This window comes from Dicentrarchus labrax, unplaced genomic scaffold (genome assembly GCF_905237075.1).
Source record: "Dicentrarchus labrax unplaced genomic scaffold, dlabrax2021, whole genome shotgun sequence".
Lineage (NCBI taxonomy): Eukaryota > Metazoa > Chordata > Actinopteri > Moronidae > Dicentrarchus > Dicentrarchus labrax.
The window spans coordinates 18,337,522-18,362,119 of NW_026136724.1; the positions used below are offsets into that span (position 1 = coordinate 18,337,522).

Genomic DNA, 24,598 nt, shown 5'->3' on the forward strand with positions numbered 1-24,598 from the left:
CGAGGCGCTCTACTAGACGCGAGCGCTTTGTCCGCGGCTCGCGAGGAAGCGGCGGTTGGAGACGAGGTGTATGTCGGGAGTTGTAGTCGTTACGCGAAGTTTAGCGAAAACCGGCTACTACCAACTTCCCAACGGCCGTTCCCCGACCAACCGCCGCCTACAAGTCCAGAATGCAAAACGGGCTGCGTGTAGATGGCGGAGAGCAATGACTGAGGAGTTTGATGAAGATGTGGTATTTGAGGTTTGTACTGCCGCCATTGTTCTTTTATCGAAAAGACGTAGCCGATGCTTTGTCATACCGATTCATTTACGGCAGCTTTTAGCTTAGCATGAGCAGCCCCCCCCCCTGTCCTGTTGCCGTCCACCGACAATCCCAAACAAATCCACATTTCTGGCTGGCTGCGACCTGCGTGTCTGCCAAGGAGCTTTGTTGGTCATGAGAGGGGCTGAGCTGGGTTAGGGTTGCGCATTGTTTTGGGTTGTGTTTCGGCATTATTAGGCTGGGGTGGGGAGGACCAGATCCAATGCGTCGGTTCTGGAAAAAAACCCTCCACACACACACACACACACGCGTAGCTATTACATCTGGATGGTGACAACATGAGCTGCGTGTGACAATGCATGTGAGTAGCGTTTCATTGTGAGCTATCTGTGCATGTTAAATAACATTAAACTGTCCCTGAGGGCGTCAAAAAACACAGCAGAGATGCTAAAGTAATGTTTTCTGAGCAACAGAGGATCAGCAGCTGTTTGGGGGGGGAACTGGGTCAGGCATCTTTTGGACAAATTATAGCACGGGGTGTTTTTTTCCCCTCCTCTCTGCTTATTTCATGGTTGATTTTAGTTGTGAGCTTTCTTTGTTCAGGGGGGAAAGAAAATAGCATCGTCTGTGTTTATACCTCCTTGGAGAAAGATTGGGTTGTTAGAGGATGAATTGTGCTTACATTCAGTCCAGTTTCCATGCAGGAGAGAGGGCTTAAGGGGAATTTATTATATATTTTTTTTGGGTTGCATTGAGAGAGGCTCAAAACGCAGCCCTGGCATCTCTTGTGGAGTGTCTGTTGATTTACAGATTCACATGTGAAGGCATTCCTCCCAGAACAAGAAAAGTGAGGCTGCATAGAGGAGAGACGGGGACTGTTGGGGGTGAGGGTGGAGCCTCAACTTCAGCTGATGGATCCTGAGGGAATAGTAGACGGCGATGCTCTTTCCCTCGCTTATCAGATCCAGGACACCTTTGGATTCACACTGGGGGAGAAACCAGGACAAAATCAGGATGAGTGTCAGCTCAACCCACGTCAGACTGATGGCCTTTTTGCCACATTTTCTCTCTTTCCTCTCCTCTCTGACGATTTGGCGCTATTTTATCTGTCTCCTGCTACTCCGTTCCCTCCTCCTTCTCATCTGTCATCGACTCAATCTCTCTGACTGTCTCTCTCTTTTTCCCTTTGCAGAACTCCCCTCTTTTCCAGTACCTGCATGATCTAGGGCACACAGACTTTGAGGCATGCCCAACGGCGTCACAGGAGGAGGAATATGGCGGACAAGAGGGAGACCTCACTTCTTCCGACGAAGATCCACGGAAAACTTCAGTGAGTTCCTCCCGTCATGGAGACCAATATCACACACATCTGTTCTCTCCTCTTGCACTGTTGAAAATATTTAATTTCTTCATCTATTTAATGAAAAATGAAACATTTTAGCCGGGTGAAACACTTAAATCATGTAAAAATACATGTAAAACATACTAAAACAAACTCAGTGACATAAAATAATAATCATATTAGAGCTCCAACTAATAATTGTTTTCGTTATCATTTGCATCAATTGACAATATAGAGAATTATTAATTGTTTTTTCAGTAAATCGATTAATTGTTTTGTCCATAAAATGTCAGAAAATATAGAAAAATCCACCTAGAAGTCCAGAATCTAAAAGTATTATATATAGTTTTGTATATTTACTCTAATGGAAGACTAAGAAAACAAGCAGATATTTACTTTCGAGAAGTTCAAACCTGTGGATTGTGAGAATGTATTGTTAAAAAAAAAATACAGATTAATTTTCCTGCACTAATAAGTTGATTAATTTATTGATTTTGATCATCTATTTAAGCCATTTCTTAAGCAAAACTGCCAAAACGTCTCTTGTTGCAGGTTCTGTAATGTGAGAATTTCCTGGTTTCTTCTGTTTCATTTCATTGTAACATCCTTGAATACCAGCCTGAGCACTACATTACTCAAATATCAGCTGTAGATCATAAAAATACAAACAAATAAAGTCTCCGTCAACAAAGACTCCATCAGGTCAAACAATCTGACCTGGGGCTGTGTGCGTGTGTGCACGTGTGATTGTCACTGTTGGACTTCTCTGCAGTCAGACAGAAAGTAATTAATTTGACGATTGATTCCAAACAGTGACACATATTGGCACGCAATCACCCACAGACTTGTTGTTTACGTGCTTCGCTTTCAATCAGACAAGACATGGCAACAAGGGCTTCATACGCACAGATGCAGGTATTTTGTGTTGCGTGTTCTTTACTCTGTAATCACACACAGCAGATTCCTTTTCGTTTGTAGAGAGACAACATCTCCCTCTCTTCCATCTCTCTCCTGCTGTTGTTCTGATTTTTTGAAGAGATAGCCCAAATGCGATTACTGCGACCGTACTCTGCTTTCTCTCTGACGTTATATCTGCCTCTGCGAGTGTCCTCTTTCAGACTGTGTGTGTGTGCATGATGCTGATGTTCATGACTGTTTTTAATGGATCTGTGTGCACGTCATCTCTGCAGTCAAAGAAACTCGTGAAGTATGTATAGTAAGTAAGTTGAATAGCACTTGCGTTTAGCCATTGATGACTCTAGTTTGAGTCGGCCTGTGATTCATACAGACGAGTAATGCGTCCTGGATCCAGGATCACAGGCTCGGCCTCTCCTCGTTCTCCCCCTCCTCCCTCTTGCGACGGGAAACGGCGTTGTGTTCGCTTCGTTCAGGAACTTTCCGTATGTGTCACGCTTCCTCTCTCGTACAATGTTGTTCTAAGGAGTTAAGGAGGATGAGGGATTTCGAGCGAGGCAGGAAAGGTTGCGGGTCGTCCCTTCGGTGACCGGCTTCCTGGAGCTCAGATAAAGTCGGAGCCGAGGCAAAAACACAACCTCGTTCACGTAGACCGACCACGGTTTGTCTTTATTTACGTTATCGGTAAAAGGCCAAACAGCAGCTCACATACACTATGTGTGGTATGTACGGTGTGTGTGTATGTCCATGACCTGATCTGTTGATATTATGGAGGTCTTTTAAATTAATGTGTATGTTGAAGCTGCTGATATTTAAGTACCATTAGGCCAAAACGTATGCATGTGGGGTTTAAATGCTGTTCCCTCCTTCAACACTTTGTTCTTGTGAACATCAGTACAGGGCGTTTTATCAAAGTCCTGGATGTTAGGTTGAAACTTTTCCTAAATAAATAAATAAAGTGTCCCATGCTGACAGATATGAGACTAAATATAGTTTTATTGGATATTTGGTTTAGCTGTTTATTTGAGGTAATACTGAATAAGCAAATAAATGATCATAAAAGTACTGTCGCCAGTATAGGGCTGCAACTAACAATCATTTTCATTGTCAATTAATCTGCTCTAAACCAGTATATAAACTGGTTCACAGTACATACCAGTTCTAAGCTACTCCAATCCCTTCTCTCCTAATCTCCATGTACAGTATACAGGCTTTAAGGGCTGCGACTAATTATTATTTTCATTATTGATTCATCAGTTATTTGTGTAGTCTGTAAAATTGGGGGAAAAAATGCGCCCAAAGCAAAGTCTTCTTCACAAAGCTTTAGAGATATTTCAGTTCACAGTTATATCGGCGAGAGAAAATCAGCCAATTTTCACATTTGAGAAGCTGGAACCAGAGGCATTTTTACTGATTGATAAGTGACTTTAACGGTTAATCAGTAATCAGACACACAGCCGTCTCATAAAAGCTCAACTATACGCATTAAACAAGATATAACGTGTTATATAATTGAGCTTTAGTAGGTGGATTTTGTTACCTTTGGACAGGCTATTCTTCATCCTAAACTAATGTCACATCTGTTAGCTCTAGCTTTAGACTGAACTAGAGTGTGTCAGTCTACTCATCTAATTCTTTAAAGCTGTCTAAAGCCAAAATGTGCATTTTCCAATGTCTCCATTGTTCCCTTTTAAGCACTACCATGTTTTACACATAAACGTAGCCTTGCTATCACATACAGCTGTCTGTGTTTCCATCCTCTCACGTAGTAGAAATCAGTCCAGTGTGTGTGGACGCTGGAGTGTTCCCTGTGTGACAGCAGGAGAATACTGATGAGCAAGAGCTAACTGTGCCAGGGTATTATACAGGAGTGAGAGTACAGGTATATGTGAGTTAATCTGTACAATGTTTACATCATCTCTCTGTAGTACCGGATGGGATTAACCGCTTTGATACTACAGAGAGAGAGACTGAGCAGATTTGTGGCCTACTTTGAGGCTGATGACTGTGTGTGTGTGTTGTGTGTTGTGTGAATGCTCAGTCCTGAAGCTCAGTCTCTCAATCAGTAATCAATACTACTGCTGCCTTTAGACTAATAACACTTGTGCTTTACCCCACCCAGAAAAAGGTCAGCTCACAGGCTGCCCAGTCTGAATCAATAGCCCCATGCTTCTGCTGTGAACTGGAGCACACACACACACACACACACACACACACACACACACACACACACATTTACAGGATGTTATGATTCTCAGGACTGTCTTTTTATTTTAACATTAACAGAAGAATAATGGATGTATTATTATTATTAAAGCCTCAACATAAAATGAGTCCCATTTTCAAACAAAGCATTTCACGGACGCCACGAAACACACTAAGCAGATTAGTGAATAGCAGATCCTATTTATGATTAGGCATTACACAGTTTGGGATTTTGTTTTTAGGGTCTTAGCATTTGCAAAAAAAAAAAAAAAACACGTGCAACATTTCGAAACAGCCCGAAGTTTCATTATGCATCAAAATGTCAGTGCACTTTAAAATGTGAGGCACAGTGTCACACTTGGTTGGGACTAGATGTCTCAGACTGTTTACAGAGGGAATTCATGGCTGGGAATGCTGAGTCTCGTAGGAAGCAAGAATTAAAACAGAAGTGTGTGTGTGTGTGTGTGTGTGTAGTTTCTGTGTAGTGTCTTCAGTGGAAGATGTACAAACTTGTTTCTTTTTCTGGAACTAAAAGAATCCTTCCTTTCCGTCTGACAACAATAAAAGTCTGAGTTTTACTGATGCCGAAAATGTAAACATTCAGTTATAATGCCGAAATGGGAATTCACTGAAAACTGAAACTGGCTGTGTGGTTTTTGTTGTGCCACAGAAGAGCTATATAAGACCCGGGAGGGAGTGTTTTTTTGTTTTTGTTTTTTTTACAAACACACATTGCACTTATTGTTGTTGCCTGAAAGAGTTTGTCTCCTGGGATACTCCTTTGAACCACGAGTGTGTATGTTTGTGAGTGCAGACAGTTGTTATTTAATGGATGTGTGATTCCTGGCAAATAGAGCCGAGCTAGAGGAAAACACACTAAAATGACTGAAAGACTTTATTTTTTGTATCTGTAATATACTTTAAGTGATCCACTAGGGGCTGCGTCAGGGCATAAAATAATGGAATTCTCTACATAAAACTGGATCCTTTACTTAATTGACTGAATTATAACCTCTCCCCCCTGTATGTCATTTGCAGGGAGGACGCTTATGGAGACTGGCTGAAGCCTTGTGGAGATGGAGTCCGATTCACCAGGCGGCTGCATCTCGTAAGCTGGGGCAGCAGCTGGTAGGTTGAATAGCAAACAGAAAGGAATGCTGGCACTGAAATCTGCAACTTCACCTTGTTTTATTTTGAAAGGCATCTCTTCTTTCTAAGCACTTTTCCCCCCCCACACGTTTCTTCTTTCTGGTAGGACTGTGTGTTCGGCCAGTACTCGGTGAAGTGCATTTTAGACCAGGACGTGCTGCTGCAGGAGGACGTGGAGCTGATCGAGCTGCTAGACCCCAGTCTGCTCACCCTCGACTCGTCGCCCTCTGGCTCGTGCAGTCGAGCGAGCGCCCTGCCCAGACCGAGCCTCATAGCCAGGCCCTCCCTATGGTACATTGTTCGGAAAGAATCACACAGCTGTACAGTGAATGGGCAACATAATAATTGGCTCTCCGGAGAATATAATGCATTTCCAATACAACACTAGTACAAACTGAAACTCTGGCCTCCAAAATAATAGAGTGACCTCGTGACCTTCTTCGCAAGAGTAAACATGTCAGCTATGATATTTTATTCGAAGGAAAAGTCTCTACAAAGAAGTATTGGGTTGTGTGATATTAGTAGGTGTAGGTTGGACGATAAAACTAAGGCAGTATGATCATAACAATAGAAAACATTTTAAAGGAATAGTATTTTTATTGAGAGATCCTCCTTTAGAGCCACAGAAGACATGAAACATCTGTTTTCAATAAACAGAATTCCCTGTGACTTGTAAATCAACTTTGACATGTAAAACTGATGGATTGTCCTTTTGATCCTGTTAAATTAACCGATAATGGTTCCACTAATAAAAAATGACTTCCTGTTCTCCTCACTCAGGGACATGGCGGGGCTGGTCGGCCTGACTGCTGTGCTGCTGGGTCTCTGCTCCGCATCCGACGGCCTGTGGTCGTTGGCTGCGGCCCCGTGGGGCCTTGTGATGCTGGGCTGGGTGGGGCTGCGGGGGATCATACTGTGGAGGCAGGGCCGCATGCAGAGAGCCGTCCACGCGCGAGTCACACAGCTCCAGGCTCTGGTCCACAACAGCAAGACTCTGACCGGACTGTCTCGCAAAGCCCTGCGATTGGTGCAGGAGACGGAGGTCATCTCTAGAGGGTTCACCCTGTAAGTGTTCTCGTTTTATTTATTTTTTTGTGTCAACCTACATGCACATCACCCAATCACTATAATGCTAATGCGCATTTCTTATCATGTCTCCAACTGTCACTGCCTGGCTCAAGCCTGCTCAGTTAATTCACTCCTTTGTTGGCAGTGTGTTAGTTAACTTACCTTCTCAGCTAGTGTGTCTAGTGGTGTTTAATTATTTATGTTAGCACTTATTTTAGACCACTGTTTGTCTCTGTCTGTGTGTATAGCTGTAGCATTGTCTATATAAAAACACTGTTTATCTAGCGTCACACCTCAATCACCAAGTAAGTTCGAGGAATAGTATTTGGGAAATGCGCATTGTTCACTTTTTTTTTAGAGGAGACGTTCAGTGCCACTCTTACGTCTGTACAGTGGTTATAAAGTTAAAGCAGCAGCTGATTTGCTTAACTTAACATAAAGACTGGAAACAGGGAAACAGTTAGCATGGCCCCGTCCACAGGTAACACAATCTCCCTACTTCGGTTTCTGGACACATTAAACAAATGAGATACAACATGTTAATTATTGAGCTTTAGAAGTGCTGGGAGGTAGATTGTGTTACCTTTTCCAGCCTTTGTGCTAAGCTAACCAGCTGTAGCTTTTATTGCTTCATGTCATGTAACTCAGAAAGCAAAGCGTATTTCCCAATTATTTTTATTCATATTGTCTTGTTCGTCACTCCTGTGTAGTGGTCATGTTTGAAACGTCTCGGTTTGTCAGTGTCGTCTTTAGTGATGTGGCGTTCAGTGTTGTGTGTGCCCCCCTGCCTCTTTGGGACGTCTCCACAGTTGTATCACATTTCACTTGTCAAGTTTGCTCGACAGGGTGAGTGCGGCCAGCTCCTTTAGCAGGGCGGGGCCGGGGGCGATGCCACGAGGCCAGCAGCTGATCGGACTGAGGAAGACCCTGTACCGGGCCCTCCGCTCAGCCTTCAGAGCCTCACGTAGAGCCACCTGTCACATGCTCAAGGCATATCCTTTATCTGGAGAAAAAAGGCTTAATAACTCAAATAAGTCTGTCTTCGTGCTGTCACGGCCTCTTTTGTAGTGACACGGGAGTAACTAGCCTGGCTTTGGTGTTATTAGTTAAAGCAGAGTGTATAAATATTGTGTTTCAACAAAGACTTGTTTTAATAAACTGGCAGAAGCTTATATTTTGACAAACAATTCCTTCCTCTTATTCCCTTATTAGTTGGGTCACTGAACAACAGTCAACTGCATAACATCTCCTCTAAATGTTCCCAGGACCTCTTTTGATGTCATTCAATTGTTGACAATTTAAAGTCATAAATGTGCATTTGAAATAAGAAATAGGCCTCTGTCAACGTGAGGTAATCTTTTTCTGAGTCAAGATTAGGTGCACACAGAAGTGTGATGTGTCCTTAACCCCTCCCAACGTTCCCTCTGAACTCTGAGATCGATAACGTGACCAACTATGTGTCTGCGGTGCCTCTGAAGGAGCTGGGGCTCGGCCTGGGTATTGAGCACCTGGGTGATGAGCAGGCTCAGGAGCTGACGGATGACTACAGCCTGCCTGCCCTGAAGGTAAGACCTGAGGATCGAGCACAGGTTACAGGTGGAGCACTAGTGCAGGAGTGGAAATAGTGAACCATTGTGATATGCAAGATATGCAGGGATGCTTGAATGTGGCTATACAAAAAACGTGTAGCTTTATCCTTCATGAAGAATACTATATTAAAGAAATAGTTTGACATTTTGAGAAATCTGCTTTTTGCCAAGCGCGATGCCAGTCTAATGTCAGGTAGCTTAGCTTAGCACAAAGACTGGAACCAGTGGGAAACAGCTAGCCTAGCACCTTGTGGACACAAAGATAACAAAGTCCGCCGACCAGCATCTCTAAAACTTGTGTCTTGTTTGTTTAAGCCATACAAAGTCATGGGTAGGTTGCCGGGCAACCAGCAGAGACCACAGGAAGTGAGATAGAGAGGTAGTCTGGTACATAACCTCCTGTAAAACCACAGTGTTGTTGTTTTCACCCTTTGGTTTTTGTACAGATTAAACAGACATGATGTTAATTAGTGAGCATTAGATGTGGTGGTAGGCAGATTCTGCACATATATTCATGAACTCACCTCATTTTGCTCTTTAAGTAGAAGGACTGAACCAAGCAGCTATTGGCAGTTTAAAGCATAAGTCAAAGCACAGAATGGTATTATGATGAAGGGCTTGTACTATAGTCATAAATCAGTACATTTGATGTTTGTTGTTTTGTCCTCCTGTAGATGCTGTTCCAGCTGTGGGTGGGACAAAGCTCTGAATGTTTCCGTCGTCTGGCTCTCCTACTGTCACCCCAAAGAATAGAAGAGCCAGAAGAGGGAGCACCCAAAGGAGACACTTCCCCTCCTCCTCCTCCTCCTCCTCCTCCCCAACTGCTGCACAGGTCCATCGCCGCAGTGACCGAGCCCCTCAGTCACGCTCTGGCCAGCTGCCTAGGAGAAGTGCAGCGCAGCTACGACTTCCATCGACACTTTGAGACCCAGCTGAGGGCGACGGGCTCTGACAGGACGGGGAGAGTCAGGGAGAAATGCCGAGAGCTCAACACCCTGCACACTTCTATCCGAAGCCTGCAGCTGCACCTCAAAGCCCTGCTCAGCGAGTGAGACACACACACGCACACACACGCACAATCCTGACTGTCCCCATTCTACACTTCCCATAAGATTAGACTTTAATAACTAGTATGGGGAAACTGGGTCAATCCATCAGCAGAGCAATAATAGTACATAGTGAAGAGTAAAGACATAAATAAGGGTATAGAAATTGAAGTTGAATGTAATATAGATTACACCAATTCCACTTTGAGCCAAGTAGTGCTACACTGGGCTAAAATAAAATAAATTACAGCAATATAATATAAAGTTGCGAAAACATATTTCACGGGCGTAAAAAAAAAAAGTTTTCACATTCAATCTGTACTGTCAACTTTCCTCCTCCTCTTCTGTTTTTGCTACCATCAGGATGATCATACTGGAGGACGACCTGGAGAAACTGATGGTGTCCAAGGAGCCGACGGAGTTGACCTTCGAAGGATACCAAGACCTCAGTGACCGGCTGCACCAGCTGCACCCTCACATGCAGGCCAGCACCGGCTGCTGGGAGGACACCATCACCCAGGTGGAGCGCATGCTGAGACGGGCCAACGCCTGTCCAGGTGAGCTGGTTCCAACACAAACACAGCCTAGTGTATTAAAATACCCTGTTGTTTTAAGCATTCATGTTACTAACTATAAAAACAACTTAAAGGAATAGTTCAACATAGTTTCCACTCTCATGTCTGTTTGTAAAATATGAAGCTACGGCAAGCAGCACAGACAGCAAGCGTGGCTCTGTCCAGAAGTAATAAAATCCACCTACCAATTTCTCTTAATTTCACCAAAGCACACAGTCATCACTATGAAGTTGCCAGGCAACCAGCAGACGCCAGCAAGTCACTGCTCCCAGCCAAGAAACAGATGCAGCACATAACTCCCCATAAAGTCATAACTTCTTGTTTTTACATTTCTGTTTTTGTATGGATTAAACAAACAAGAAATAACATGTTAAATGAGCTTTAGACGAGCACATCTTGTTGCTTCACATTTACAAACATGTATGTGAGTTGTATCGATCTTCTCATCTAACTCTCTATTTTATTTTATTTTTCAAACTGGGCCCTGTCATAAGCTACACAAGCTACATATACTACTTAAAGGTTCAATGCTAGTTCACAACTTTTTCCTCATATATTTTCCTTCCTTTCTCAATATGCCATAAAATATATACAAGACTGAACACTGACACCCCCTTTAGTGGTATATTTGGTACAGGGTTATATTTACACAGGGCCTATTTTTACTGCAGGAAGTTTTTTCTTTTTTGAGTTCCTCCTTCCTTTACCATGACTCAAGACTATTGCCTGTCATAGAGGAAGGAACTCCCTCAGAATATAGGACAAGAAACAGACCAACCAGAGCTAACACAGTGTTGTTGAGGTCATCAGTTTTTTTGTTACAATAACGTCGGTGCACAACATCTCTGCAGGTAATAATGAGTGTCTGGAGCAGTGTGGTACCCCCGAACCCGAGATTCCAGCTTCTCCTCCATCCTACCCGTTGATCCTGGACAGAGACCCTGTCCCAGAAGAGCTGGTAAAATAAAATGACTACCTTCTGTCTGACATTTTGCATTGTGTGCCTCTATTTATACCTGTATTTAATTATATTCACACCAGAATTCCCTCAACGCAGTCAAGATTTCCGTACTGTAGGGCCTTTAAAAAAATTTAATAACTTGTCTTTTCCATTCCGATCCTCCTCATCTGTTTCCCCGATGTCAATCTCTCCTGCTGTTTCATTTGACCAGGAGTGGGAGGCCTATGTGTCCGACTCCGACTCTGACGGTGAAGGCCGAGGTTCTTGGTCTGACATGTTGTCACCGGAGGAACGGGAGCGGCAGCGCCGGGAGAGGGAGGAGTCCCGTCGCGTCCTGTCAGAGCTCAAAGCTGTCCTGGGTTTCCGCGCATCAGAGGGGGAGAGGATGAAGAGGAAGCAGCTGCTCTTCAACGACCAAGGTCTGCACCTACCCATGTCATGCCTCTGCTTTGATAAATTTGTTGGTATTGTTCATATTTTTGGAATGAGGCTGCAGTTTGTTTGTTTGTTTTGTTGAGCGATTGAGAATAAAGAGCAATCTCTACAACGCTACTGAGTTTTTCCAAATGTATGACAAGAATCAATTTGTAATTTTCTTTGAAAGCAAGGTACATTTGTTGTTTTCCAGTCTTTGAGAATCTGAAAGCTGTCTTTGTTTGTCTACACAATGTCATAAATTAGTGAAACTACTATTATAATTTCCCAGAGACCAAAAATGACATCTTCAAATGTCTTGTTTTGTCCGAGCAGCTGTCTTAAACCCAAAGATATTTAGATTACAATGGTACAAAACAAAAAAGCTGAAAATCCTCACACTGCAACCAAATGTTTTTTGCTAAGTTGCTAAAACTATTAACTGATCATCAAACAGTTGTCTGTTTTAGTCCAATAAAGTTTTAGTTGCTGATGCATCAGTTCAACCCTAAATTATATATTTTCTCTTCTCTCTTGCAGCTGCTGTGACGCCTTCAGCTCACAGTGAGAGTTCAGATCCCGTCACAAAGCTGTCTGACGCTCTGATTTCTCTGGGATCGGTAGAAACTGGCGATGACGAAGGAAACCACCTTTCAGAGTCCCCTGCAGGAAACGAAGGGGAGGAAGAGGAAGGAAGAGATGGCAGGGCGAGGCCTGACCCCTCCACAGAGGCGGCGACGGAGTTCAGCTGTGGTTTGGAGGCAAAGGAAGGGGAGTTAGGAGGAGCTTCAGTCTGCACAAGGGGAGGAGGAGGAGCGTCCGAGCTGCACCAATACGACGGCGTCCTGGCGGAAGGGGACACCGAGAATGGTCTGGACTGCTTCCTGATCCCTAAAGTCCCTGCTGTCTCTGTAATGGACAGACTGACGGAGATCCACGGCTCGGAGGCCCTCAGCTTCAGCTCCGCCCTCGCCAGTCAGGTGGCGGCTCGCTCACAATCACTCATCAAAATGGAGGAGCAGACGTTCGGAGACGACGACTATGATGGTGTGGATGAGGAGGAGGATGAAGAGAGCGACAGACGAACGCCCGAGAAGGACTAAAATGAAACCCCCCGCTGCTTTAACCAAGCACTGAGCAGAGACTGTATTTATGTCTGATTGTCTGGGTGTCTTTTATCGATGGGTCTGTGTTACATCTTAACTGTTTTTTGGTGTGGAGGTACCTCAAAATTTTACGCCACTCTCTATTACCCATCCGTCCATGTTACTGTACATTACCCACGATTCTTACTGCTCTTTCTGCTGTTAAAACTCAGGTACCAGAACCACTAAAAACAAACCATGACCTTACAAGTGTTAAGGTCAGAAGATCAGAATGTCTACAGTTTACTCGGTTACATCCACATAGTGTATATTGGTCACAATCGGTAGATGTAGGAAAATCGAAGACTGCGAGAAACAAGCGACGGGCTCCACGCGTAAGAAAATGTGTAATGATGTGTTATAGGATTGTTTGAGAAGATTTTTTTGTATTGCAGTTTTCTCATAAGTCACTGTAAACGAAGCTCTCCAGTCTGAGTTACTGTGAGGAAGTTTTGGGGCTGGAAGGAGGCTGAGCGCATTATTCTGAGATACAGATGTATGCGATCAGACACGGATTCGCCCGGGGAATTAAAGCGAAGACCTGTCCACGTGATTTTAAAATGCGTAATCTTAAACTACAAAGTCAAGCTTATCCCGGGGCTTTATGTAACCTACAGAGATTATAGGAAAGCGGAGAGAGAGCTAACCGCTGTAAAGCTACGGTTAATTTATTTGACCTAAATAAGTAAACAATACCATCAGCGCCTGCTATCGGGTCGGATTCCCCTTGAAATCAATGAAACAAGACACTACCACTGTTGTCCACAGAGACCGCCAGAATCAACACAGAATGAAACTAGTAAAAAGTAATTATACTGTCTAGTATAAAGTAAAAAGTCCTGCATTCAGTATCCAACAGAACCTAAATATTGCCAGCGATATGTAGCAACGGCAATACAAGTACTACATTTTTAAACAAAAAAAAAAAGGATTTCAGAGACTCAAAATTGTACTTTAACTATAGTACTCGAATGTACTTTCTACTTTCCACCACTGCAGCTGGTACATTGGATGTTTTAGTCCGAATAAAAAAAAAACCCAATCCAGCGAATTTGTGTGAACGACCGCGGGCCGAAACTTTCGCTTCTATCTGAACACACCTCAAAGCAGAAGGTTGAACCCAGCTGACATAACTTCTTATAGGCAGATAAATGTAAACACACAAAAAGGCTGCGTCCACACTGCAGAACTGAGCGATTGAGACTTTGCAGTGTGAACGAAGCCAAAGTTGTGAGGGAGCTCTGCAAGAAGAGGAAGCGAGATGTTATTTTTACTATCAGCGCTTTTATTTTTATCCATCTCTTTACTCTCTGAGTGGAAAACAATAGGGGGTAACGGTTACTCGGACACATAGCCCCGACCACACGTCCACGATCCTATTTCAAAATAACATATTTGGAATACGACACTATTGTATGTAAGAAGAACTCATAAAAGGACTGAAACTCCCTTTTTTTTTTTTTTTTTTTAAAAGCGTCTGTGTTTACAGGGGCACACTCGGCGGAAAGATAAGGAACTTGACACTTTATGGACTGAATTGTGTGGCATGAATTCAATGAACTGTGCTGCTGTGAGGTTTCAAATCAAATACCTGTACGGGTAATTAAAAAAAAAAAAAAAAGATAAAAAGAGGTTGATTTTCTCTCATGTGAGGGCAATCTATAACTTTATGTTTCATATGAAGTTGCCATAAGAGTCTGACAGCCCTGGTGTATGCCCCCCCCATCCCCCTACCCCCTCTTCCTCCACCTTCCTAGTCTTTCTTGTCACCATGTCTGCCTTGTCCTGACCCGTGATGGGGTCTAACCCAACCCCCCCAACCCCCCTCCTGCATTTTCCACCCTGAAATAAAATACCATTCTGGAAGTGTTCGTTGTATCCTGAAGTCTTTTTTTCTAGCGCTCATGTTTCAGAGACTCTCACTCTGCTTTAAAGAGGGGGGGGGGAGGTAAGAAACAGGTTTGGTGAGTTACCTGATATGTTTTGTGGGATTTTGCATTTGTCTCAACCTCAACAGCTGCTCCCCCCCTCCTTTTTAAAGCCACTCCTGCCTGCGGAGACTTACATACAGACCTGATGTAGTGGACTAAAAGACTGAGCATGTGAGTGCCCTGTCTTTGGATTTAATGCGTTTTAAGAAGGGAAGCTCCATATTTCAGTAACTCTAGCTCTAGTTGGGCATTAAAGGCATCAGCTGAGGATCTGACTCTCTCTCTATATCTATATAAAGCCACACATACTGAAACTGCAGCAAACTGCATACATGCTTCTAAACATAAAGCACCACACGGCTTTAATAGTAACATTATTTTATTAGGTTGTTTGCTGTTGTTGTGTTGCCACCTAGTGGTCAATTCTGTAACTCCCACTGCTGCTTGTGGCAAATGTAGAGGTTTTTTTTATCATCATGGATGACAATGATACGGTGGCCCTGAGGTGCAAAACACAACGGCAAATCAGAAAACACAATGACAAAAAAACAAAACAAAAAAGAAAACACAAACAAACAGAAACACAACACAAAAAAACACAACACAAAAGAGAAAACACAACACAAATCAGAAAACACAACGACATTAACCAAACCGGAAAAGGTAGGTACCCTCGTCGCTGATTGGACAAAAGAACTGGTCCGTCCTTTGAACCGGAAACACAACACCGCCAGACCTATGTGTTCAAGTTGCCAAATCTGAAAATTCAAACCACTAAATAAGGAAAATATTGTATTAATACGTCCATGTTAATGTGGGATACCTAAGAGAGGTAGAAACAGGGGTTCCAATGGTCCATATCTATGTGTTTTCTGATTTGCCGTTGTGTTTTCTCTTTTTGTGTTGTGTTTTCTGATTTGCACCTCAGGGCCACCGTACAATGAGGGTGCCAAACTTAAAATATTTGTATATTTCTGTGCGAAAATGAACTCTTTTATAAATAACCATGTCTAATGTTATGTGTTGTTTTATTTATTTTGCTCACAGCTTTAATCAGTTTGGTTTTATCTATGCTAGTAAATATTACAGCCTCTCATACTCTTGTCTGCAGTGTATTGATGATATTGGGAGATTTCCCCTCCAGGCTCGCTGCTCAGTGCTCAAACTGCTTCAGCTGATTCGGCATGTTTTACTTTCTGCTGCCTTCACGTGCACCCAATAAGCTCCGATTTCTGAACACGCTTGGTCATGAGCTGGCAAAATGTGTTTGATAGGATGTTTGGGGTGTTTTCTTTAGAGCACAGTGAAGGCAGAATGTGATAGAATTTCTTTTTCATGTGTTTTTGCATCATGAAACATAATTTAATGTGTTTATTTGTTAAAAAAAATAGTAAAAAAGAGAGAAATAGAGCAGCCAAACCTAATTAGGGTCTTAACCCTCAAAAGGGGACAAAAGGGTCTTAGCATTTCTTATTTCTTACTACTGTTCGCACCACTAAAAGCATCATATAAACTTAAATGGCAACCTGCATCATAACATTATAATAACAGCCTTAATTATAAGATAAGATGTTTATTTTCAATCCCCTGTAGGAGGATTTCAAGTTTCAAGCACAGGGGAAATATAGTGCAAACAGCAAATATAATATTATATATATATATAATAAAAAATAAAATATAATAGTGTTTACAATAAAGTTGAATGTCTAGAGATTATATATCATCTGCTTACATGATCCTAACTTTTCTTTCACACAGTATACGTGAAGAATTAAAGCAAATTAATAGAACTACTAATATTAATCCTCTCAATAATAACAATAATAATAATAATAATAATAACAAATGCATTAATGAAAGTTATAAATAAAATAAAAAAAACCCCGAGTGTCCGTGAACGCAGCATCACACACAGCACTCCCACAGTCCATCGCGCTTCCTTTTCCAGCAGCGCCTGTGATCATGGCGGACGTGGTGGCCGAGCAGGTAGCGGACCAGAAGCCAGTCCCGGACCGGGAGCTGAACGGCGAGGCGGAGGACAGGGAAGAGGCCGAGCCCGCGGAGGAGACGGCGAAGAAAAAGAAGAAGAGGAAGAAGAAGAACAAGTCCGCAACGACAGGTGAGGCTGGCTCGAGCGGGGTTCTTTGCTAACGAGGCTAGCGAAAGCTAATGTTACTTTTTTTTTTTTTTAAGAGCGAGCGTCAAGTTAGCGACAGTTAGCCGCGACGCACCCGGAAACCAGGGGACGACGCCTTCAAAATAAAAGTGTACAAGCGTTATTTTTGTTTTTGAGCAAAAAAAATAAATAATTGACCAGTTTAAAAATCGTACAGACCATAAAAAATGTTGTTATTCCTCTACGTTTCATTCGGTTTGTTATTTTAAAAAAATACTAAATATATATTATACATTCAAAAGTACGTTTTATTTATTTTTTTAATCAAAAGAGAAATTAAACATTCAATTTGACACAAGACAAACAGTATTAATGGAGAGCACACAATTGTTAGATTTTTTTACTGTTTGAAAAGGAGATTGTGTTGATAATATCACATTTATATATAGTTAATTAAGCATATATAACGAATTAATTAACACTTATGCTCGTCAGAAAAGCTGTACATTGCGACGTTTAATTTGAAAGTCTTGCCGGAAGACCGCTGTTGAAGCACGTCCAACTTGACGCTCCTCCTCATTAGCCATGCGGGTCGAGAGCAGTGTGGATTGTGTTGCTGTAGCGCCTGTCAGGCCTCATGAAACACGCCGGGCTTTAGTCAGATCCACATGCAGGAGCAGTGACATTGAACACAGTTGATGGGAGAAACAATTTACCGCCTGTAATGAGAGAAAACACAACAATCCGATGATCTAAATGCTCGTTTTACCAGCTGTTGTACTTGCCCACTGCGCTGAGCCGTAGCCAAGTTTTCCTGTTTCGTAATTACCCCTTTGCCAGAGTTATTATGTAAGAAAAACATTATGAACCTAGAACTAAAACTCCATTAAATCACCTGCAACATAGAGACATTTTAATAAATGTTTACAGCTTGCAGGACACACCCCAGGGTCGTTTAAAAGAAGTTTATTCCTGGTTATGAAATCAAAATCCTTTTGTTATTTAGTATAAAATATTACTTACCTGAATACCTACTTGTTGTGGAGAAAGAATAAATAGCACTACACCCTTAAACAAACCCAGAGAGAGACGCAGTGTTGGGGCTGATGTAATGAAGCTTTCGTGCAGAATTGTGGGATTTATTGTTTTAAAAAGTCAGGACATGATCGGTGTCAACTCCACTTTCTGCTACTGACTCATTTTTTGTTGACGAGCGACTCCCTTTTTTTAAAAACCCTCTTTACATCCGTAATGGTTAGTTAGAGCGGCTGCCACTCAGAGTAAGCAGTAATTAACCATCAAACAGCACACACAAAAACAACAACACAATCAGCTGCTCGTTTCTTCCTGTTAACTACACATTGTGTATATTATATTTATATTTTAATAGATGCTGTAACATTTAATATTTGTGTCTGCTGCATCAATATATTGTTATTGGGTTTGACGGATCCACATTAAACACAGTTTCTTCCACGAATGCACGACAATTATCAGGGCAGATGAAGGGGAAATTTGTAGTATTATGAAAGATGGGGATAATTAAATTACAGCCAATAAATGATTGGTAAATAATAATATGTATAGTATTTTATGTGGCTCAAGAGGTTGTTGGTTCGATCCCCGGCGCCTCCCGCCATCCGACAAAGTATCCTTGAGCAAGATACTGAACCCCAAAGATTATTTATCAGTGTCGCTGTATAAATTAAGTTAAATTTGGGGTACTGGCATCAGATTGGTATCGGTAGAGACGGACTTTATTGATCCCACACTGGGGAAATGCTACTTGTTACAGCAGCTCCAGATGTAACACAGCAGATAGGAAAAGAAGAAATACACATTAAATAACAAAATAAACTAGAATTAGGGTTGTATGTACAAACTATATACAGTATTTCTGTACAGATGTGAAGTTAAAATATATTATTGCACAGGTTACAGAAGGAAGAATCCTGCTCTAAAGGACGACGCCTATATAAGAATTAATGTTTGGATATCTTTATTGTTTTCCTACGTCGTCCTCTACTTTCCGCTGCCGGTGCTGAAACAGCAGCTTCTGACTGCCGCCGGTTGATTGCTTATTGGATTGTGTTTGTGCGTTCTTGCTTGTTAACGACTCTCCTCGCTCGCCGCAGGCGCCGAGGCCGAGGCCGATGGTGTGTCCGAAGTGACCAAACAGCTGGAGAAGCAGGCGATAGAGGACAAAGAGAAGGAGGAGGACGGCGAGGAAGGTGATTATCTAAAATAACGCACACAATCTTCTAGCTGACACACGTGTATTGACACACACATCAGGTGTAAACCTTACACTCGGCGTATTAAGGTTTTTTTTTTTTCCTCGCGCAGACGGAGACGATGGCGAAAACTCAGCAGGGAAAAAGAAGAAGAAGAAAAAGAAGAAGAAAGGACGTGAGTTGACCTGAATTTGAGTCGTTTGTGCTGCAAATAAAAACGTTTGTTCCTACTGCGGTGGTGTCTGACGGAGGGGGTGTTTTCTCTTTTCCTTCCAGCCAAATCACAGACTGATCCCCCGTCTGTGCCCATCTGTGATTTATACCCAAGTGGAGCATTCCCCATCGGACAGGAATGTGAATACCCCGTCTCACAAGATGGGTAAGAGGAGCGCACACATGAACCCCTGCTAGTATTTAGGCATATTCGTTGGTGTTGAAGCTCAGCTCTGGAAGCCATATCATCTTTAAAATAATAATAATTGGCTTTTTCTTTGAATTTATGCATTTTATTTAGCAAGCTGTACAGTTCTTGCACAAAATTCTGCTTGTTGTTTGTTTCTTTTATCTCTCCTTTCTGCTTTTTGTCTTCCTGTAAAGCACTTTGTAACTATTGAGGATTGTATTTGTAGGTCTTGTAAAACGTCTGAAATTGTTAGTTGAGGGTTATCTTGTTTAAAAAGCACTAAAAATATTACTAGTTAGTATGTTTGCAGGTGTAAAACTGCTAAATTTAAGTCTAAAATTAATTAAAATCAACATATCAGATATATTACATTTAAATTTGAACAACTTCCACTCACAGGTGGCCAGTATTCAAATATTCAAAATGTGTTTGTTAGTAAAATTTGGCATTGATAACCTTGCAGCTGTCTACTGTGCTACATTATGTGCTTCTGTGCAGGTTAGCCAGGGTTGCCACAGGGCCTGGAAAGTACTTGAAAGTCCTTGAATTAAACAAAAAAAAATCAAGTACTCTTTTATTTCTTTTTCTTTAAGTTTTATGTGAAAAACGGGTTCAAAATTGTGTTTTTCAGCACCGATGTTTTTATGTTTTCCAACCAAGAGAAAACACACATGCCTCTGACTTTAATTGGTTATTTAGATATTGATCACAATAAAGCAAAGAAAAGAAAAAAGTTCCGACTGTTGGGGCCTAAAAATGAAGAATGGTACAAAGTCTTGTATTTAGGTCAATATTAAAGTGGCAGTTTGATTCTGGTAGGTTGTGGCAGGCCTTAAATGTCTACTGCCGCTAAGGAAAGCCATTCAAGTCTTTGTATTGTACTGTGACGAACGTGAATTATAGGCCCTTAATTATGAAATATTTAGCCATTACATAAGAGTGGCAACCCTGATTGACTCATTGACCCAGGTCAGGTGATAGAGGCCAGCTGATGAGTCAGAAGCTTTTGTTGTTGTGTTGTAAAAGCAGTTCCTGCCTGCAGCGCTAAGTTAACGAGTTTACTTTCCCCTTTTCACGAGGCCCGTAATAAAAAGACGTATTGTTGTGTTTTTCTCCAAGCCGCAGCGCAGCGTGGCGTACGACCAACGACGAGAAGCGCGTGCTGGATAAAGCCAACGAGGAGGTGTGGAGCGACTTCAGACAGGCAGCCGAGGCCCACAGACAAGTCCGCCAGCACGTTCGCAGCTTCATGAAACCGGGCATGACCATGATTGAAATCTGGTGAGGCTGCCTTTACCGCTCCGATCCACTTCATCAGGAGTGTTATTCAGTTGTATATGTGGCTGAGGTGAAAGGGATAGGTAGTTCGGACCGCTGATTTGGCCCGATTATCAACATGGTCAGCTGTTGGAGCTGCAGCAGTACAACACACCAAACACATGTTTAGATTCAGACTTATACTTTAAGAGATATGATTATCTCTGACGTCAATCATAGAAAAAGGATGCTCCGTATAACCCCAGAAGTTGCCTGAGAATCATCAGGTTTTTAGGTTTTCTTCAGTATCGAAAAAAAAAGTTAAATCTCCTCATTTCGTTCATCTCAGCGAGCGATTGGAGGACTGTTCTCGTAAGCTGATAAAGGAGAACAAGTTGAACGCCGGCCTGGCCTTCCCCACCGGCTGCTCCCTGAACCATTGCGCCGCCCACTACACTCCCAACGCCGGAGACACCACCGTCCTGCAGTACGACGACGTCTGCAAGATCGACTTCGGCACGCACATCAACGGTACCACATGAATTAAGAGCTGCTTCAGCTGCATGTTTAAAAGCGATGCATTCAAGGCCCACTCTATATCCATAATGGGTTGCCACAAGAGGTTTTAATCACACTGAATAGCCTGAGTCGGTTCCGTCTTTGATTTATGTCTGCGATTGTAAGTGCAACAGCTTAAACGCAGACGTGTACGTCGACTAAAAGGTGGTCTGCTTCCTGCTCGGTGTCTGTTTGCAGGGCGAATCATTGACTGTGCCTTCACTGTCACATTTAATCCAAAGTACGACAAGCTGCTGGAAGCCGTGAGAGACGCCACCAATACTGGAATCAAAGTAGGACTAACGCACAAACACGAGAACACACCGTCACTCTGCTGTGTTTTGATCTGCACGGTGCCTGAAACTCACGACTTCCTGTTTGTCTGTGTGGCAGAACGCAGGCATCGACGTGCGCCTGTGTGACGTCGGAGAGGCGATTCAAGAAGTGATGGAGTCCTACGAGGTTGAGCTCGACGGCAAAACATACCAAGGTAGGTTCTTCTAACTACACACACAGCTCATAATGGATTTCCTGGTTATTATTGATCCCAATCTAATGCTGCATATTACTAAATCGGACACACCTGAAGGTCCTGTTTCAAAACATAGACATAATAACCAGTACAATCACAACACTGCAGTAGCTTTAAACCCCTGATGTCAGTTCACACATGCAGTAATAAATGTATTGTGGCCTTTTTTAATTTACAAAACTTGTTTCTTCTGTTCCAGTGAAGCCAATCCGAAACCTGAATGGTCATTCAATCGGTCAGTACAGAATACATGCAGGCAAAACTGTGCCCATCGTTAAAGGAGGAGAAGCAACGAGAATGGAGGTGAGCTCATCCCGACTGATGCTGATTTGTCTTAAACACTGGACATGTCTGGAATATTATGGCTCAGATATTTTAGTATCATTTTTTTAAAGGCTTTTTTTTTAGAATCTGGTTATTGATTGTGTGTTTTCACCCCGCAGGAAGGAGAGGTTTATGCCATCGAGACATTTGGCAGCACGGGTAAAGGTGTTGTTCACGATGACATGGAGTGCTCTCACTATATGAAAAACTTTGACGTCGGCCACGTCCCCATCAGGTGAGGCTTCCCTGTACACGCAGCATGCACCTTTTTTATTTTATTTTATGTTGGTTAAGTTGTTGATCAGTTAATTTATTAAGAGTCTGATACAACCTCTGGAGATCGATTCATTATCCTCTAAGCACCTAAAATAAATCACACAAATAATTCATAAATCAGTCACAAAGGACAGATAAATCACATACAGCTGGTAAGGATTAAAGTCCATAAATCTATTTAAAAATTACATTAAAGGTTACACTGCAGTATCAGCTTTTGCCTCAAGAGTTTCATCCTAAATGGAAATAAGAAAAACACAGAAGTTCAGGGAAATATATTTTTTTAATTGAATACTATTAACACACACACTGGCTTACAATGTCCCACCAACCGGGCTCTTTTATCCCTGGAGCAGTGACAAACCTCCTCCTATCCCTTCATATACACATATTTGCACTACCTGTCCTGAAAAGAACAATATTGGCACTGTCAATACTGAAATTGTGGTCTAAAATAACCGTTTACTTCCCTCCTTCCTCTCCAGGCTGCCCAGAGCGAAGCACCTGCTGAACGTTGTCAATGAGAACTTCGGCACGTTGGCGTTCTGCCGGCGCTGGCTGGACCGCCTGGGCGAGAGCAAGTACCTGATGGCCCTGAAGAACCTGTGCGACCTGGGCATCGTGGACCCCTACCCTCCCCTCTGCGACACCAAGGGCTGCTACACCGCTCAGTTCGAGCACACCATCCTGCTCAGGCCCACCTGCAAGGAGGTGGTGAGCCGGGGAGACGACTACTGACACCCCCCAACCCCAACCTTCAGCAACACCACCACACACACACACACACACACACACACACACACACACACACACACACACACACACCCTCTCCTCGTCACCACCACACAGCACCTCCAGACCCTGTTAGCAACTCGTCTTTCAGAGAAACAGCAGAAAAGAAAAAGAAAAGAGCTTCTAAACCAGGACGTGGTTGTCTCAGAGCAGCTTTGAGGGATGCCAAATGCTACTGTATTCTACCCACAATGCACCACTCACATCTTGCAAAGGAACAAGGACGGGGCTTTCTGAGTTTTCTATCAACCACAGCTAAAAAAAAATATATATATATAAAAAGCCAACAGAGGAAGCATTGTAGTTTCCTTCAGCGTCCTGCGGACCTCATTTTACACGTTATTAAAAGTTTACTGTCAAACAGTTAAACATTTATTTAAGCAGCCGCTGAGTCTAGTGCACCCTCAGTATTCAAAGAGACAGTGAGCCCCCCCCCTACACACCTCCCCTTTCATTTTCAAAGTTTCAATGGCTCCACTCTGAGCCTCCAGTGCTTTTAGTGCTCGAGTTAAATTAAGCACAAATGCTACTGATGGGTGTAAGATGTGGTTAGGCCGATGCATGGCCAAAAAAAAATCTCTCTGCAAAACAGACAATTCCTAACATTTAAAAGCTCCGGGTGTCGTAATGAAAAAAACGCCATCTTCGTACAGACACCGTGCATCTGCAGCTGTATGTTTTGGCTTCTGTCGCTACAGGAGGGAACTCTTGCACTCTGGCCCTCTAGTCATCGTTTCTCCGATATTTGTAAAATATCTTTGGAATGGTTGCCGCCCGCCACTGTATGTTCCCGGTTAAAAATGCTTCATTTTGAACTCCCTGACAAATGTTTTTGTAAGAAAAAAAAAGAGATGATTAAAATGATTTTGCTCATTGTGGGTTGTCCTCTTCTGGTGTCTCTAGTCACAGTGCGAGAGACGAGGTTATTGATCGATAGATATACAAATTGGTGACACTTTAAAGTTTCTCCACTAATTAAGGTTTTTCCTTTTTAATTTGTCACCCGTCTGTATATATTCATTATCAGTTATTTTGCTTTTTAATTTTCCCGATTACTCATCTGATGTATAAACTGTCGGAAAATGGTGATTGATAATGTTTTGTTTTTGGCATTTTTGCTTAAAAGAAGAACGTTTTGGGAAATACATGTATTGGGAGTCTGCTGCTGTTGAACGGAGCCCGGTTAGGTGTTTCTCTGTGTTTCTCTGTTTCTAGACAGATATCAGAGTGGTATTGATCTTTAAATATGATCTGAAGTAAATAAAAGTATCAACCACAATGTCAAACTATTCATAATAAGCAGGGAAGTTAAATATTCACTGGTTCCAGCTTCTCAAATATGAATTTTTGCTTCATATTCTGTTCACTTTAATAAATAATGAATAATGAAAAAGCTAGGAATATTAATAATAATGAAAATAATGTTAAACATACAATATGTAATTTCTGCCGCACAGGGGTCTCTCACATCAAAACAATAACAAAAAGACTTAAGTTTGATGAC

The 24,598-nt window shown here is 42.4% G+C and overlaps 2 protein-coding genes across 4 annotated transcripts; both read left to right on the top strand.

Annotated features, from left to right (window-relative positions):
• Window positions 1-75: 75 nt before the first annotated feature.
• Window positions 76-14,542, top strand: vezt (vezatin, adherens junctions transmembrane protein). Of its 3 annotated transcripts, none has more exons than XM_051392101.1 (12): window positions 76-241; window positions 1,455-1,592; window positions 5,763-5,852; window positions 5,980-6,164; window positions 6,654-6,938; window positions 7,775-7,932; window positions 8,358-8,506; window positions 9,205-9,578; window positions 9,940-10,133; window positions 11,003-11,109; window positions 11,324-11,531; window positions 12,067-14,542. In XM_051392101.1, the coding sequence occupies exons 1-12, from the start codon at window positions 206-208 to the stop codon at window positions 12,627-12,629; spliced, it is 2,487 nt and encodes an 828-aa protein (XP_051248061.1). In that variant the 5' UTR covers window positions 76-205; the 3' UTR covers window positions 12,630-14,542. The 3 variants fall into 3 exon arrangements, with proteins under 3 accessions (XP_051248061.1, XP_051248062.1, XP_051248063.1); XM_051392102.1 differs by having other exon boundaries at window positions 7,787-7,932; XM_051392103.1 differs by lacking the exon at window positions 76-241 and adding an exon at window positions 337-623.
• A 1,986-nt stretch (window positions 14,543-16,528) lies between these two features.
• LOC127359271 (methionine aminopeptidase 2) lies at window positions 16,529-23,969 on the top strand. The gene is made up of 11 exons (XM_051393174.1): window positions 16,529-16,721; window positions 18,854-18,949; window positions 19,065-19,127; window positions 19,229-19,331; window positions 20,475-20,636; window positions 20,962-21,143; window positions 21,369-21,463; window positions 21,564-21,660; window positions 21,902-22,005; window positions 22,146-22,261; window positions 22,788-23,969. Exons 1-11 carry the CDS (start codon window positions 16,565-16,567, stop codon window positions 23,038-23,040), a joined length of 1,428 nt encoding a protein of 475 aa, XP_051249134.1. The 5' UTR covers window positions 16,529-16,564; the 3' UTR covers window positions 23,041-23,969.
• The last annotated feature ends 629 nt before the right edge of the window (window positions 23,970-24,598 follow it).

What these genes read in the sequence shown, in the direction of transcription:
- vezt (XM_051392101.1), top strand. Translation starts at nt 206, where the DNA reads ATGACTGAGGAGTTTGATGAAGATGTGGTATTTGAG. An exon ending in ACAGCCTGCCTGCCCTGAAG is followed by an intron (nt 8,507 to 9,204) that starts GTAAGACCTGAG and finishes GTCCTCCTGTAG; the next exon opens with ATGCTGTTCCAGCTGTGGGT. An exon ending in ACCCTGTCCCAGAAGAGCTG is followed by an intron (nt 11,110 to 11,323) that starts GTAAAATAAAAT and finishes TCATTTGACCAG; the next exon opens with GAGTGGGAGGCCTATGTGTC.
- LOC127359271 (XM_051393174.1), top strand. Translation starts at nt 16,565, where the DNA reads ATGGCGGACGTGGTGGCCGAGCAGGTAGCGGACCAGAAGCCAGTCCCG. An exon ending in TACCCCGTCTCACAAGATGG is followed by an intron (nt 19,332 to 20,474) that starts GTAAGAGGAGCG and finishes TTTTTCTCCAAG; the next exon opens with CCGCAGCGCAGCGTGGCGTA. An exon ending in GTCGGCCACGTCCCCATCAG is followed by an intron (nt 22,262 to 22,787) that starts GTGAGGCTTCCC and finishes CTTCCTCTCCAG; the next exon opens with GCTGCCCAGAGCGAAGCACC.